This window comes from Diabrotica undecimpunctata, chromosome 3 (genome assembly GCF_040954645.1).
Source record: "Diabrotica undecimpunctata isolate CICGRU chromosome 3, icDiaUnde3, whole genome shotgun sequence".
In the NCBI taxonomy this organism is placed as follows: Eukaryota; Metazoa; Arthropoda; class Insecta; order Coleoptera; family Chrysomelidae; genus Diabrotica; species Diabrotica undecimpunctata.
In genome coordinates this window covers 136304955-136321752 of record NC_092805.1, presented here as the reverse complement: position 1 = coordinate 136321752, position 16798 = coordinate 136304955, and the positions used below count along the sequence as shown (strand labels likewise).

The window sequence follows — 16798 nt, the reverse complement described above, 5'->3', positions numbered from 1 at the left end:
TATATTTCCCCTTCTAGATCCTTAAATAGCCAATGTAGTAGCTTCATCCTACGAGTCATCCTCAAGTAATAAAAACTATTCTCAAGAGTTTTTACAGTTTAAAGACAAACAAGAATTAGCAGAATTTAATTATGATAAAAGCGATAGCCTACCAATAAATGCACCAATACTATAGGAAGAGTTAACTAAATCTATAAATTCTGTTAAAAACTCTGGTCCTGGTCCAGATGATATTTCTACTATTTTCGTTAAAAATTTGCCTAAAAATGGGAGTGCCTATTTACTAAAAATATATAACAAAATATGACTTGAAAGAGTGTTTCCAACCACGAAAGAATTTTTACACAATACCTTTCCTTAAACCTGGTAAACCACGTTCAGACCCTAACTCCTGCGGTCCAGTATCGTTAGGATGTGCAATGAGCAAAGTTCTTAAAAAATTATTCAACCAACGCCTTATTTGGATACTCGAGCAAAGATCTGTTCTATCTAAGAAACAAAGTGGGTTTTGTAAAAAAAAACCAACTCTAGACAACTTAGTTGACCTCGAGTCCGAAATACATGAAGCTCTAACAAATAATCAAAGCTGCGTAGCGGTATTTTTTGATATAACCAGAGCATTTGATATGGTTTGACGCCATGGGATAATTAAAACTTTACAGAAATTAGGTATACAAGGAAATATTTTAAACTTTATCACTAACTTAAAAAAACCGAAGCTTCCAAGTAAAAGTAGACGATGCCATTTTTAAAACATAAATACAGGAAAATGGTACCCCTCGATTAGTGTTACTCTTTTTCTTATTGCTTTTATTAGTATTATGGAAAATGATACTCCACCAGTAAAGAGTCGGCTATACGCAGATGATCTCATAATTAATTGTAAAGGAATTGTATAGGAAGAACTAATTAAACAAATTTTACAAGAAACTATTTCTGCGTTAGAAAAATGGTCAATGAAATTTTGTTCCAATAAAAGTAAATGTATCCATTTTACCAGAAAATGTAATGTTATTAGTCCAGAACTTATTTTTAATAAAAAATAGAATATATGTTGATTGTATCAAATTCTTTGGAATTAATTTGACATAACATTTTAATTTTAGGCAACAGATACATCACCTAAAAAAATCTTGTCAACAATCAGTATTTGAATATGATGAAAGTCCTATCTACTAAATATTGGGGATGTCATCAAGATATCCTACTGACAGTATATAAAAGCCTTATAAGATCTAAGGTCGATTATAGCTCAATAGTGTATATTTCTACCAGTTAATCACTTTTAAAAGACTTGCAAACAATCAAACATGCTGCTGTAAGAATAGCCTTGGGAGCTTTTGTACTACACCCACAGATAGCTTACTATGTTCAGTAGGAGAAATGCCTCTGGAATTACGACGACAATATCTTAGCTTATACGCTGCAAACGTCTTAGCAAATAGTGAAAATTCCATCAAATACAATCTCTTTGCTTCTTGTTTCCATACAACATGTCTTCAAAAGAATAGGTCTAAACCCCCTTTCTAAAAGAAACTGAAAAACAGTAATATGACCAGTAATAATATTGTCTTCCCTAAAATATACCAAGCCAACCTCTTAACCGCTCCCCCTTGGATGGTCTTGTAGCAACTGTTGCTATAAAGTCCTCACAGGCACTTCGCCTAAGGGCTAGCAACCCCATTGGAGTCCTACGGTACCATGTAGCTAATTCCGTTTTTAACTTAAACATTTTAGTTTTTTAATATCATGGATGTAATTCAAAGTTAATCTTACCACATTTAATGGGTTTTGCCCATATATTTAGTGGCTTCAAACATATAAATCCAGAGAGCACTAATGATGGAATAGTTATTCCCAAAGAAGGTTCTGTGATGTAGCCTGATGGAGTTTTTAATATTAATATACCTTTTATAAAGGATTTTTTTTTAATTTTTTTAAATGAGGGTACTTGCTTATGGTACTTGTGGCATAGCTGAAAAGTCTTTTCTAGAGAAATAAGTGAAAATATATGAAATACATGAGGTAGACGATATTATTGGTTGACTTCTTCTTCTTAGGGTGCCTGTCCGTTCCGAACGTTGGCGAACATCTTGGCTATGATGACTTTGTTGGTTACTATACGAAATAGCTGTGTTGAGGTCTTTCTATACCATGCTCTCAGGTTAGCAAGCCAGGATATTCTTCTTCGTCCGGGGCTCTTTTTCCTTCAATTTTACCTTGCAAAATGCATTGAAGTAGCTCGTATCTGCCTTAATTTCTCATTATATGTCCCAAGTACTGCAGCTTACAGCTCTTCACGATGTTGACCAAATCCGCAGTTGTGTTCAGCCTCCGCAGTACTTCTTCATTGGTGACTTTGTCTGTCCATGGTATCTTCAGGATCCTTCTGTATGACCATAGCTAAAAAGCCTGAAGTTTTAATAGAGTTTCCTCCTTCAAGGTCCACGTTTCTACTCCTTACAGAAGCACTGAGTACACATAACATTTAAGGAGCCTTATTTTTGTGTCTAGGGTGAGGTCATGGCTCTTGAACACAGAACTCATAGTCAAGAATGCACTTTTTGCCTTTCCGATGCGACATTTAATCTCTTGGGTATTGTCCCACGACTCATTAATTATAGTTCCCAAGTAGTTGTATTGTGAGACACGTTCAATTCTCATTTGGTTCACATACAGATTTGCTCCAGTTATGTATTCCTTGCTGATGATCATTAGCTTGGTTTTGCTGGTGTTTATATCCCTGTCCATATTTACTACTTGTTCCCGTTATTTTGTTCATTAAGTTTTGCAGCCCTTCTATGGTACTATGGTATTGGAAAACACTATTGTATCATCTGCATACCGCAGGTTATTGAGCTTGACTCCATTTATTAACATGCCTTCATCAATATCTTTTAAAGCCTCTTCAAAAATGTGCTCACTCCCCTTAAGATTTTGACCTGATCTAAAGATTCTCCATATATTCGGAGTACTGCTTATTGATTCCAATACAAGTTAGCTATTATTTTTAAGTCTTTTCCGTCAATTCGTGTCCTCTTCAGCACTTCCATCATTTGTTCATGTCTGACTCTATCGAAAGCCTTCTTGTAGTCAATCAGGCATGCAAAAACATTACAGCTGACATCTCTACATTTCTGAAACAATACCTGCACGCTAAATAAAGCTTCCCTCGTACCAACGGCGTTCACAAATCCAAACTAATTGGGTGCAATTTGTTTCTCGCATTTCCGGTAAATTCTTTTGTGGATGACTTTTAAAAACAGCTTCAGCAGATAGCTCATTAGGTTTACGGTCCTTTAGTCTTCACAAACTTTTACTCCTGGTTTTTTGGACAATGGTACGAACTCCGATTTGAGCCACTCTACCGGTATTTTTCCTGCTTATATATATTTTTAACTATTTCAGTTATTATTTTTATTTGTTCTGCCTCTAATAGCTTAAGCAGTTCTGCAGGAATTTCATCAAGTTTCGGTGCCTTTCCATCCTTCATTTGTCTGACGGCTGCCGTTATTTCTTCTGGTAGGATTTCGGAACCTGAATTTTCTTCAATGATGGGCTCTTGTATTGTTCTAAGGTCATGGAAAAGCTTCTCCAGGTATTCTTCCCATACTTTCTTTTTATCTTCTTTGGTTATGGCAAGATTGCCTTCATCATCTGTTATTTTTCCGCTGTTGCGTTTTCGGAACTTTTGAATGGTTGACTGCCAAGCAGAAAAAAGAGTGGAATGAACATATTAGCGGAATGAAAGAAAGATGAAGGGTTAAAATCGTCCGAGATAAATTGCCAACGGGACGGAGATATATAGGTCGATCCCAAAAAAGGTGAAGCATCAACCTGGACGTCGATGCAGGGGAATGAAGTTTAACAGAAGATTCGTCTAGAATAAATTAGGAAGAAGGAGAAAGAATTTTTCATATAGACGACCAAGAGTGCTTGTTACTGATAGACCTTTATAGTTTGGCCAGTCCAATTTATTATGATTTTTATATATTTCTGGACCACCTTCTACTCATCCATCTATCAATTTATCTTTTAACATCCATTTAATATATTCGACAAGTTTTAAAGAGGAACCTTATTGAACAAATCTTCAAACATACTTTACACCTGCATACCTGTAAAAATATCATTTATGAGGAAAGTATTTATACATATTTGTGATTTTGTATATGAGTGTATGTATAAACACGTGCAAAAATTGCAATTTTTCTAAAAAACGAAGAACACAACAATTATTATATCGATGTTTACTACCTACATAATGGATTGATTAATTGTTGTTTGTAATAGATGGTTGTACAACAAGTAAACAGTTAAAAATCCTTTATTGTTGTTATTTCGTAGTTGATTGCAGTAATTTTCAAACCGACGTGTTTAAGTACTTGTCACGGGTGTGACTATAAATTGTTATTTCAAGACAAACTCATAAAACTTTGGTAGTATTTATATATTTAGAGATGTGTGTTACTTATAGCTCAAAGGACAACTACCTTTCTTCTTTGAAAGTAATACTATTTAATCTCAATGTTTATACCTATATCGAAAATGAATCATGTCTAAATACTTTTTGAATAGAATACACAACAGGATCTGTAAAACACTAGATCGAAATAAGTCAAAGTGTTAATAAAATGGTGCTTAAACGTTAATTAATATGTACATAATACTTTAATGAGTTTGAAAAATGTACATATTTGATATAGATAGATATGACAAACGGCTTGCAATTTTAAGAAAGAAAGACGAGGAGGATATCAGAAATTCCGCAAAATTGAAACCCCAGAAAGCTAAAGTACAAATAGAGAATGAATTTTTCTTGTTTATTTATCTATGCAAATTGTATTTTTTCTTCAACATTGTCTATTATTCTATTGGAATTGCTATCTTCTTGAGATTAATGACTTATCTTGAGCTGTTCTAACTATTCTATTTGCTGCCAGCCTTCTAATGTGACAATTTACGTGATTTTTGATGTTACTTCTTCACCTATCCAATCCATCAGTGTCTTTCTTGTTATTCTTGTTAAAATTTTAATTTCATCTGTTTTCAGGCATGTTCTTGTTGTGCTAGTTTCTGGTTTCTTTTCAGCGGTGTGGGTCATGATAGGCCTAACTACAGATTAATATTTGCGCGTTTTCATTTCTAAATTTGGATATTTGTTTCTCCATATTGTGTCGTTAAGGCATCCTGCTGTTTTACTTGCTTGTGCCACTTGTTCCCTGGATATTATTGCCTCTTGACAGATTGATTTCGAAATATTTAAATTTCATTAGTTGTTTTCTATTTATAGTTTGCTGCTTATTGGTTTTTTTTTATTATACTTTGTCTTTTTCTAGCGATATTTTCATATTAAACGTCATATCAAAACGATTTAGCACTATCTGTTAGTCGTCTTTATTCTCCAATATCAACACTGCATCGTCTGCCCAACATTATTTTTATTAAGCTTTTTACCGTTTGATTTTGTTCACGGTCTTCAGCTAATCGACCTCGTTGGTCTGCATCGCTATCCACGGTATTTGGAGCATTCTACTATGCAACCACATCTCAAACGCCTCTAGTTGGTGATTGATTGTATCAGCCTTCAGAGTCCAGTTTTCGGTGCCATGTAACAACACTAACCAAATATAACATTTTCTACCAGTTTTATGATATCCAATGGTACTTATTTATTATATAGTAGATGTATAGCCTCAGACTCTATTGCATTTCTTCTAAATCTGATTTTTTAAGTATTTTTGATAACTTACTGGTTAGTATTTTTGTTACGGTGTTAACAATGAAGACTACTGAGGAAGGCATATGTTCAGCAGTAAACATTACAGGCTGTGTGATGATGATAATGATGAATGGTAAAATAAATTTATAATCAAAAGGATTTGTGAAAAGATAATTATAAAAACTAACAAACACTAATTGGTCTAGTTATTATATTCGATTTCATTGCAAAACAATCCTAGCGTAATATAGGGTAACATGTAGATATTGTAGATTGTAGGTAAATGGGTCATTTAACCCGGTTTAGAAAGATCTTTTGTGTATAACCTACATCTATGTTTCTGACTTTCGAATAGGCTTTAGCGCCTGCTTTCCAATCCCTTTTGGATCCTTTTTTTCTCATTATACCGCCCATGCTTGCCGAACCTTGTTCGATTTTTGCTCAGCTTCATCGTGGTTTTCCTAATACTTTCCAGCAGTTCCTTATTATCTTCGTAAGTATAGCGTGTAACGTGAGTCATTTTTATAGTTTCCAAATGACTGAGACTGTATTTTTCATCTCCCTTGTTGCTTTTTTTGTTGTTCCTAGTTCATTCTTATCCCACAAAAAGCTAGGGAATAAATACCGCACTTCCTGCAGAGCCCTGCATGCATGAAAATCCTCTCCACTGCGACAATCTTCACTACCCTAGGAGATGTTATTACTATCCTCTAATACCCTAAAAATTTCACAGTTGGTAGCACTTTGTAATACCTATACAAGATTTTAAAAATTTAGTGCTTATAAAATTTAAAAACTTCCTTAACACAAGGAATAACATTATATAAATATCTAAATATAAATTTGGGGCTCCGGATATCCAAATATGTACAAATATATATTAACCTGTACATAACTTATTGTAGCCATAAAACTAATTATATAAGTAGGTGTTTATGGTCATAAAACTAGGTACTTTGGATACATCGAGTTTGATTTGGAAAAACTTATTTTAGAATGTATTCATCCTTTGTACACTTTTCTAATTTAGCTGCGATATTCGCTTGCGATCCAATCTAAGGGTAACAATGTCTTCGACTAAAAGAAAGTTTTTAAGTTTAGAAGAAAAAATATCGGTGATAGAAGCATCTGAAAAAAATAATTATAGTGTTTGAGTTTTGGCCGAAAAGTTTCAAATAGGAAAAACTCAAGTCAACGACATTTTAAAGAAAAAGGCCGATTTAAAAAAGTGGTATAGTGAAAGTAAAAATGTTCAACAAAAAAGAGGATTAAAACTGAAGATATTTTCATTGATACTATACATCGTTCGATTGGTTTTGTAAAGTGGGAAGTAAGAACATTCCAATATCTGGACCGATAGTAAAACAAAGAGCTTTAGAGGCGACGAAAGAACTCAATTTGAATTTTAAAGCTTCCAATGGTTGGCTTGACAAATTTTGCTGAAGACATAACATTAAATTTAGAGCAATTTCTGGAGAAGCTGTAAATGTTAACCCTGACAACATTTTAGCGTAGCAAAGAAAACTGCCAAATTTATAAGTGGCTATTTACCTACAGATATTTATAACGTGACGAGACTGGTCTGTATTATCGAGCCTTACCAAGTAAACCTTTTAAATTTCGTAATAAAAAGAGCAATGCTGATAAATCTGCTAAGTAAAGGCTCGCCGTATTATTATGTGCAAATTTAAATGGGGAAAAATAAAAACCTTTGGTGATTGGTAAAAGTAAAAACATCTGTTTGTAAAATGGTATAAAATTTTTGCTAAAATTTTTAAAAATTATCCAAAATAGATTTATAAATTTTCAGAAATATTCGTTACTTAAATTATGTAATTTAAGGGTCATCTGACCTTATTATGAGGCTAGTTCCAACGTTCAAATTCGGATCAAAAACGTTCTGAAAATTTATAAATCTATTTTGGATATTTTTTAAAAATTTTAATAAAAGTTTTTCCGGTGCTGCTACTATTGATGTTAGTTCTACTGTGTTAAATGCTTTATGGAAACCGATAAACGCCAAGTCCTTTTCTATCAGGATTTTAATTGCTTTAAGATGATCACTTGTCCCGTAACTTTTCCTGAAACCTGCTTGTTCTCTTGATTGATAGATTTCCAGTTTACCTTCCAAGCCTTTGGCAATAATTTTGGTGAATTGCTTACAAAAGTCACAAAGAAGGCTTACCGGTGTGTAGTTCTCAAGCTCGGTAATATCACCTTTTTATGGAAAACTATTTGTTATGTCGTTGTTCCGCCGAGATGGAATTATTTCATTTTTAAGACATATTAAATAGTCTGTAATCTGTTTTATCAGTGTTTTCCTTCTCTTTACGTTTTACGCCTCTATCACTACGCTGTCTTCGCCCAGGACTTTTTATTTTTCATTTCTTTTAATGAGTTTCTGATTTCTTCTTCAGTTATATCAGGCATAAGCTCCGATCCATGCTTGGTTATTTTTTTTCGCTGATGCTTTGTACTGTACCGTTCCGTATTTGTTGACGACTTGTATATAGTTCAGTGTAGAAGTTTTCTGTTATTTTAAGCAGTTTTTCTCTATTTGTTGTTAGAAAACCTTGGTAGTCTATTAGTTTAAAATTCTCTTTTTGTTGACACTTTTCTCTCATCTTTTTATTCTAATCTTAAGCTTGTTTTATAGTTTCCATATTAAATTATATCTTTACACACACATATATATATATATATATATATATATATATATATATATATATATATATATATATATATATATATATATATATATATATATATATATATATATATATATATATATATATATATATATATATATATGAAAGTAAAGTAGTAGTACAAATACTATCAAAGAGAGGTCTCTCAACTTCTTGTTATCTTGTTATGATGTGTCTCCGGGTTTGATATTTCATGTTTGAAATAAAACATTAAATCTTTAACCTTCGTCTTCCCGGATGGGGTACAGCTGTACCCCAGATACACATTTTTTGTAATATTTTTGAAATTAGCGCCTGTTTCGTTTGGCTAATTTTATTTTGTGTCCATTAGGGTATTGCAAATAATATCCTATTCATAAAATCAGTAACGATGTTTCAAATTAAAAACAAATAAATTATGATCGGCTTTGGGTACATTCGTAACCCGCGTGGGAATCTGTGTCATCTGTATTATCGGTGGCTTTGCAAATTACTACGCGCATGTCGCAACTCTAAGAACAGAACATCGAACGAAATAGATACCACAGATAAGATGGTAAAGCAATACTCTGCTCGTAGGATATGCAACCGATGGCCAATGGCAGTGTTTGGCCAAATTTTGGATATTTCTGGCCTGAACGCTTACATCTTATGTTGTATAGGAGAATACATCTAGGAGAAGCTTTAGTAAAAGAAAATATTACCAGGCGATATAATGAGGGAGTACGATTCAGTAAGACGTTGAAGTAGTACATGCAAGATGTCGTTCCAGAGTTGGCGCTGGTGAAGATGCAAATGGAAGCAGCCTGTGAACGATCTTCAAGTGGACGTTGCTACTTATGTAGACGAAATAAAGATCGTAAATAAAGGCAATTTTGTAAGCAGTGTAAAAATTTTGTATGTGCAGAACACCATATCAAGCAAGTAATTTGCACCCGATGCCAAGAAACTTCAGACTAGTTTTCGGTACTAAGATTTATTTTTTATGCCTACAGTTAATTTAATTAAATGATGGAAATTATTTTTTTGTTGAATATACCCTTTGATGTAATAAAAATGTGTTAATTTAAGATTTTATTTCATTTTCTTATAATAAAAATTAAATATACGCATTTTTTTCTCCGAGGTGCAAATGGGACTCCACGTAATTTTACCGACGTGGGAAGACAAAGGTTAATGGGAAAAAATATACTACACATCAAGATATTAAACCTTCTGTTTGTAAAATGGTAGTTTTTCGTATTCATTTTTTACTTAAAGTTTAATTGCGAGAAAACGAGACTGAAATCAATATCCTCACAATACATAATGTGCAAAAAACGGCTCTACACAATATGTTTCAATACTTGCCATTTCAGCAAGTTGTATTGTTCCATTATTCGTTGTTTTTTATTATTTGAAACGAACTGCAAATAATGGTGTTTTATTTTGTAATGAGGATTTTTAAAAGTAGAATTATTGATAAACAGTTCCAACATTTTATATATATATATATATATATATATATATATATATATATATATATATATATTTAGAAATAATGACTAAGTGGTTGCTAAAATTGTTCAGATAAAATAAATAAAAAGTATTCCCAAACAAAAAAAAAATTCTTTCCTCTTGTTTTTATTTGTCCTTTACTTCTAATTACTAAATGTATCAGCTTAATTGAAACGATAACTTTTAAGGACAAGAAAATGTTTCAAAAAATTCAAATGAAATTGAAAATGAAAAAAGAAAGATTTTTTCGTTTTTCTTCACAGTTAAAGTTCTACGTAGCTACAATATTTTAGTACTAAAAAAAGCAAAATTCATTTTTCAAATAGAAAATCGCCACTTATTCGCCAATTTTATTAGTTTTTTTTTTATAAAATAGAAGCTACAAAGGAATTGTTAAGTTCTCCGTATTTTCATCCTTTAGCAGATCATTAAAACATTGCTGCTATGTCTTTAGTATATAATTTTATAATTTTAACAGGAAGTAGAATTTCATTCTTATCGTTTATAGCGGTATTTTATAGTTACTCGTTTAAACTGAAATTCAAAATGTGCTTTGACACATTTTTATAATCTAAAAACAAACCAAAAAACGAAAGAAGTTGCCCATTATTCTCCAAACAGTGTTAAATTTAAAAACATGTTTTCAATTACCCGGTATAAAAAAAAGTAAAATCGCTTTCGCCATAATTTTATTGGTATTCACTCTCAAAAACAACCTTTAAAAATATTTGTAGAGTGATTAGGCAGCCAGAAATGCATCGTCAGCTCGGAGACCTGTTTATAATCATATTGGGCTTATCTACCTGTATAATACACCTACCTCCAGTGGCGGGGACTAAGGGCTCCGTATTATCGAAAAAAAGTTTTGTTTCTATGTGGGTGTTCTTTTAATTTTAGATCTACTGAATTCTCCATTTTCAGCATCTGATTTGCCATTGAATATTTCATTTACTCATTTGATAAGCCTCTGGGTGGTTCTCTAATCCTTTTTCTTGTGTATTTTTATTTATGATTCACTTGTGGCACTTATTTTTAAGTTATTAGAAATATATGTATATTTTGTTCAATCCGTATATAGTTTAGCAAGTTCAGAAGTGTATGTCATACAGGTTACGATATATTTCAATCATAGAGAACTGAGAAATTACAAGAAATTACAAGAATTACAGAATTTTTTTTTCCTTACATGACGTATCAACCACGCAGGGTTATTAGCGTGTATGGATTGTCAAAAAAAGTTAGAACTTAACAATAGAATATTAACCATAGCAATACATAAATAGAAAGAAAATAACATATGGCGCAGAAAATATAATTTTGAACTATACACAGCATACAATGAACCCGAGGTCATAACATCCATAAAGATCGGACGTCTACACTGGATGGGCCATGTTAAACGGATGTTAAAGACTGAAACACCAAAACATATAATGAGGCAAACACCAGTAGGGAGAAGGTCAAGGGGAAGACCCAAACTTAAATACATGGAACAAGATCTGATAACACTTAAGATTACCAACTGGAAAAACAAAGCAAGGAACAGAACAGAATGGCGGAAAATCCTAGAACAAGCCAGGGCCCAGAAAGGGTTGTCGAGCTACTGATGATGATGATGAATACATAATTAGAAATAAACCTAAATCTATACAAAGTAAAATATTAGATTTTTGATAACAGCTTGCAGTCTTTGAGAAAGGCGATAATATTTTTAGTATCACTGTCTTTTCCAATAGCACTATTTAATGTTGATGGTACGGTATACATTTTGCGTTGCACATCATACTTGGGGCACTGCAATAAACAATGTTTTACCGTTAAGACACAGGTTTATCAGCACGTTTTAGTAGGTAGTCGTGTGTTAACCGAGTATGACCAATCCGGAGGCGAGTGAAGGTTACTTGTTCTCTTCTATTGTTAAATTTTGGAAATTTTTGATGATTAATATCAACTTCGTATAGCTTAGTTGGGGAGTTCTTTCATGTATCCTTTCATATTGAATTAATCTTTCCTTTAAAGAATGCTTTCAGGTCGGTGTGAAGAGATTTCGTATTCTTTTCTGTGTTTGGGTTAGTAGATGCATTTTTTGCTATTTTGTCTACAACCTCGTTTCCTTAGATTCCAGTATATGACGGTAATCATATAATATTAACTTTAATGCTCATATTTTCTGCATGTTTTAGTTCCTTTTTAATGAGAAGAAATAGTGGATGATTACAGTAGTTGGTTTAATGCCATTATTGAGCTGAGAGAATCTGTAATAATAATATCTCTTTTTATTTTTGTTAACTATCAGAACTAGTGCTTTTAGTACCACATACAGTTCAGCAGAGAACGTTGTTATATATGAAAGTAATTTATAAGCTTCTTTATAATAAAATGAGTAGATTTCTGCCCAAGTTTCGTCTTCGTTTTTGGGGTCATCAGTGTAAACTTTGAAACAGCTACCATATTTGCTTAATATTTTAAGAAATTCTTGATTAATTTGACTTGCTGGCGTTTCTGATTTGTTTAGGCGCAATAAGCTGGTGTCAGTAGTGCAAGCAACACAAATGTGATAACGAACGCAATTGTAGAATAAAATACTTCGAGGCATAGTTGACATCCCGTGGTATATTATCAAAGACTATTTACTTGGATATGAAAACCATCAATGAAATGATTAAGAATCAAACCCGGAACCATGAACAAAGGTACCTAGTACCAAATGTTACTAGTAGGTTTAAGTGAAACTTCTTCTTCTTGTAGTTCCTTCTCCTATCGGAGGTTGGCTATCATCACAGCTATCCGTACCTTATTGGTGGCTGCTCTAAAAAGATCTACTGAGCTGCAACTATACCACTCTCTTAGGTTTCTCAGCTAGGAAATTCTTCGTCTTCCTATGGATCTTTTACCCTTGATTTTACCTGGCATTATGAGCCTTAATATCTCATATTTCGCACCTCTGGTAATGTGGCCTAAATATTCCAGCTTTCTTGTTGTGAAATTAAGTGAAACTAAACTATTCAAACTGGTAGGTATAAAATTAGGACAAAAGCGAATGAAGTTTACACGTCAAAGTGTGCTGTAATAAATAGTGATAATATACTGGAAACAGTAATAAGCAACTGGTTTTATTTTGTTATATTGTTAATATGTTTGGTAATATTAGACCCAATTTGTCTTGAAAGACCAGGTTATCTGGTAAGGCACATATATGGGATGCCACTTTATAAACAAAAAATCACTTTTATCTCATTCTATAAAATACATAACTCAACTTTTCATTTTCACTGTCTTATGTTTTGAAATCTATATAAGGTTTATCATGTTTTTTTTCATAGGTGTACATACGTAACTATCAAAAATAAAGAAGATCATTTTTGATAAAATAATTTTCAAATGTTTTGTTTCTCACATACTTTGCGCATTTACATTTTGTTTTAATACTGATAAATCAACAATTTTCGTTCAATTATTTTTTTATTTTTCAGAACATTATAATCGGCATATGCGGAGGGATTATTGCCTGTATATGTGTTCTATCTCCAAGACGGCAAGAAATGTTGCTCTATTTGGCAGTCTCAATCCTCACCATGACAATCGTTAACATTGTTGTGACTGAGTACTGGTTCTACAAGCACGATATGTCACAAATACTCAAAAAATATACTAATTACCTGCTCATAGAATACGGTAAGACCTTTTTTTGTTATCAAGGGTAGTACAATTTATAACCATGAATCTTTACACATCCAGTCGGTTAGATAGCCAAGCGAGGCAGGCGGCCAACTCGCATTCGCTTCACTATCGAAGTTTCTGGCCAGAAAAGAAAAATAGAAGACGGAAAAAAGGCTAACTTAGTAGTTTTAAATTCTAAATGAATCTGTTACTTAAACTATAATACGCTGGTGTATCTGATCGACCCATGGATGAGTAGTATGGCAAGAGATGAGGGCTTGCGACTCAGTGATACTTCTCCATAGGTCTCTAGCGGAGGGGCGTAACGCCTAATATACCAGCACATATTATTTATATATATATATATATATATATATATATATATATATATATATATATATATATATGAATTGAAACGACATATATATGGTGCAACAGTATAATTCGTCAAACATTCTGTGTATGAATCGGTAACATTAGGATCTTATAACGTTATTTTCGCATATTCATGATACCGATTCATACACAGAAACTTTTGCTGAAGTGTAAATTTTATATATATATATATATATATATATATATATATATATATATATATATATATAAATATATATATATATATAAATTGTTTTTATTATATATATAATCATAATCATAAGCTCGTTTTAAGTCCACTGCAGGACATAGACTTCCCGTTTGAATCCAGAGTGCACGGTCTTAGGCAGTGTGAATCCAATTTTTCGTCATCTTTCGCAGACTATATTGCCCCTGGGTAATAAGTAGGTGGTTTTCCCCTGGTTCGTTTATCTGTTCTTGGTCTCCATTTTGTTAACTTGAGTATCCACCTTCCATCCTTCACCCTTGCCATGTGGCCAACCCATTTCTATTTCAATATACAAGTTCTCTCTACCACATCTGTAACTATGGTTATGTTTCGTAAGTCTTCGTTTGTGATCTCGTCTTTTATTGTCAACTTATATAATTGAATGTTTCATTATTCTTTGTCCTACTTTAAGATTTAAAGCATTGTTTTTTGTTAGAGACAGTGTTTCCGCACCGTTCATTTCTAGAAGACCACATTGATCGAAGACTTTCCGCTTCAGATTAATGGGTATGTTGCTGTTTAAAAAAAACACGAGAGTTTTGTATATATATATATATATATATATATATATATATATATATATATATATATATATATATACAAAATTACAAACGTCTAAAAATTTCTAGCAGCGACAATAAAGTTGAATATTGACATATTTAAAAAAAACACGAGAGTAAAACATTAAAACAGTTTATTTGTTTTATTTGAAAGTAGTAATTATGATAGAAATCAGTAATTTGATGAATTATTTATGTACAAATATAATTAAAAAATGTATATATCGCTCGACATGTTACAAACAAACATAATATTGGATATGCAATGGAATTTAGAGGTGAATTAAAATACAGCTTTGGATTCGTTTACAGAAAATGAAACCGATCTATTTTTAGCTGTTTGATTGGATTTAAAAAATATTTTCTATCTACATTCCTGTACACACTCGTCCATTAATGATTTTTTATGCAATAAATAATTTATCTACGCGTAATTCAATGTTAAAAATAAACTTATTTAATTAAATTTTACATTTCATTTAAATTTAAATTAAAGTCGAAATATTTTTAAATACAATATCTATATCTGCAACAATATCAGTAACAATATCTTCGTCACAAATATGGCAGATATAAACGTGATCATTATTAACGCCCATACATTCTTTGTACAACATTGAACAGCTTATTCCCAGTTTTCTCCACCCACCAATTTTTTTGGAAACCGTTCGTGCATCTACAAGTAATTTGCTCAAGCCAAGTGTGGGGAGCAAGAGGGTTAGTAGTACGGATTGGTATTAAGCCATTCTCTGATTTTTGCAAAAGCCAATCAAGTAGATTTAAAGAAATTTGATACTAACATGAATCACAGTTTGGATAATTTATGTTTTTAGAACTCTTGATAATTTATTTTTTAAATACTTATTAGAATCAAAAAACATTTTCACTTTCAATAATTGAGTTTAGCTTAAAAAATCAAGTGTGCAATATTAATTATAAAAGTATACTGACACAAACTCCTAAATGTGAACAGAAATACCATAGAAGTAAATTCCCATTACTTTTATTTCTAAAGTTTACGTAGAAGTCAGGTATTTTCAAATAATAGAAGAAGAATAATAGAATAAAAGATGCAAGACATCTACACAAACTACAATAGTTTACAGTAACTTATTAGAAATTACATTGGAAACATTATTGTATGCAGAGGATAATGAATAATAGCAGAAAATAAGGAAAAAGACAAGGACTAATAGCTAATAGATATAGGGTTAGAAGAAACGTAAAAACAAAAAATGGACATAAATGTCAAGAAAACGAAGACTATGCTTAAGTGCAAACATACCAACAGAAGTCTAATAATATTTACATGCAAAAATAGTATCTGCGTTCAAACATCTGCAGAGCAATCATATCAAAGATAGAAAAATGGAGTTATAAATTTCAAATAGAGCAAAAAATGAATGAAATTAACTCAACCTTAAAAAATATAATTTTCGGAAAAAAAATCAAGTAGAGAACTAAACTTGACCCAGAGAACACAACTTTCGACTGAATAAAAATAAGAAGTAAGGATGTTAAAAAATTCTTAGCAGAAAGGATGGATATTATTAAAAATTCTAACCGGATAACTTAACTTTTATAAATACATCTACAAAATAGGCCAAGGTAAAATAACAAAGCAGGTGATGGAATCCAAAAGGTATGGTAAAGGTGAAAAGAGAGGAATGAGTAAAAACAGATTGACCAAATCATAGTAATATAAAACGGAAAAGGAAAAAATATCAACATATAAAATAATTGTCAAAATACTGGAAAAGCCGATACCCCTAAAAAATTCACCACGTCAGTTTGTTTGAGGTTCCCCTCAAAGTAGATTAAAAACGTATTTCCTGGTGCCTTAATTCCTCTTCCTCCTATGTACTTTCTCTATGTGGTCTTGGTGTATGAGAGCGTTTCCTTCAGTTCTGGTCAAGTTTCTTATATTTCTGCGCCACCATTTTTTCTTTCTTCCTATACATCGTTTTTCTTCCATTTTTCCCTCAGTTACTTGTAGTTGTTCGTATTGCTTGAGGTACATTATATGTCCCAGATATGAGGTTTTTCTAACTTTGACGATCTTCAACAG

General features: G+C 32.1%; 1 protein-coding gene across 4 annotated transcripts in view; it reads left to right on the top strand.

Moving 5' to 3' along the window:
- The window catches only part of LOC140437463 (uncharacterized), a 519890-nt gene that overhangs the window by 459726 nt on the left and 43366 nt on the right, over positions 1-16798 (top strand). For all 4 annotated transcript variants that reach the window (XM_072527008.1, XM_072527009.1, XM_072527006.1 and 1 more), the window contains one exon: positions 13380-13581. In XM_072527008.1, coding sequence (XP_072383109.1) covers positions 13380-13581 — 202 coding nt within the window. The remainder of the gene's footprint in view (positions 1-13379; positions 13582-16798) is intronic.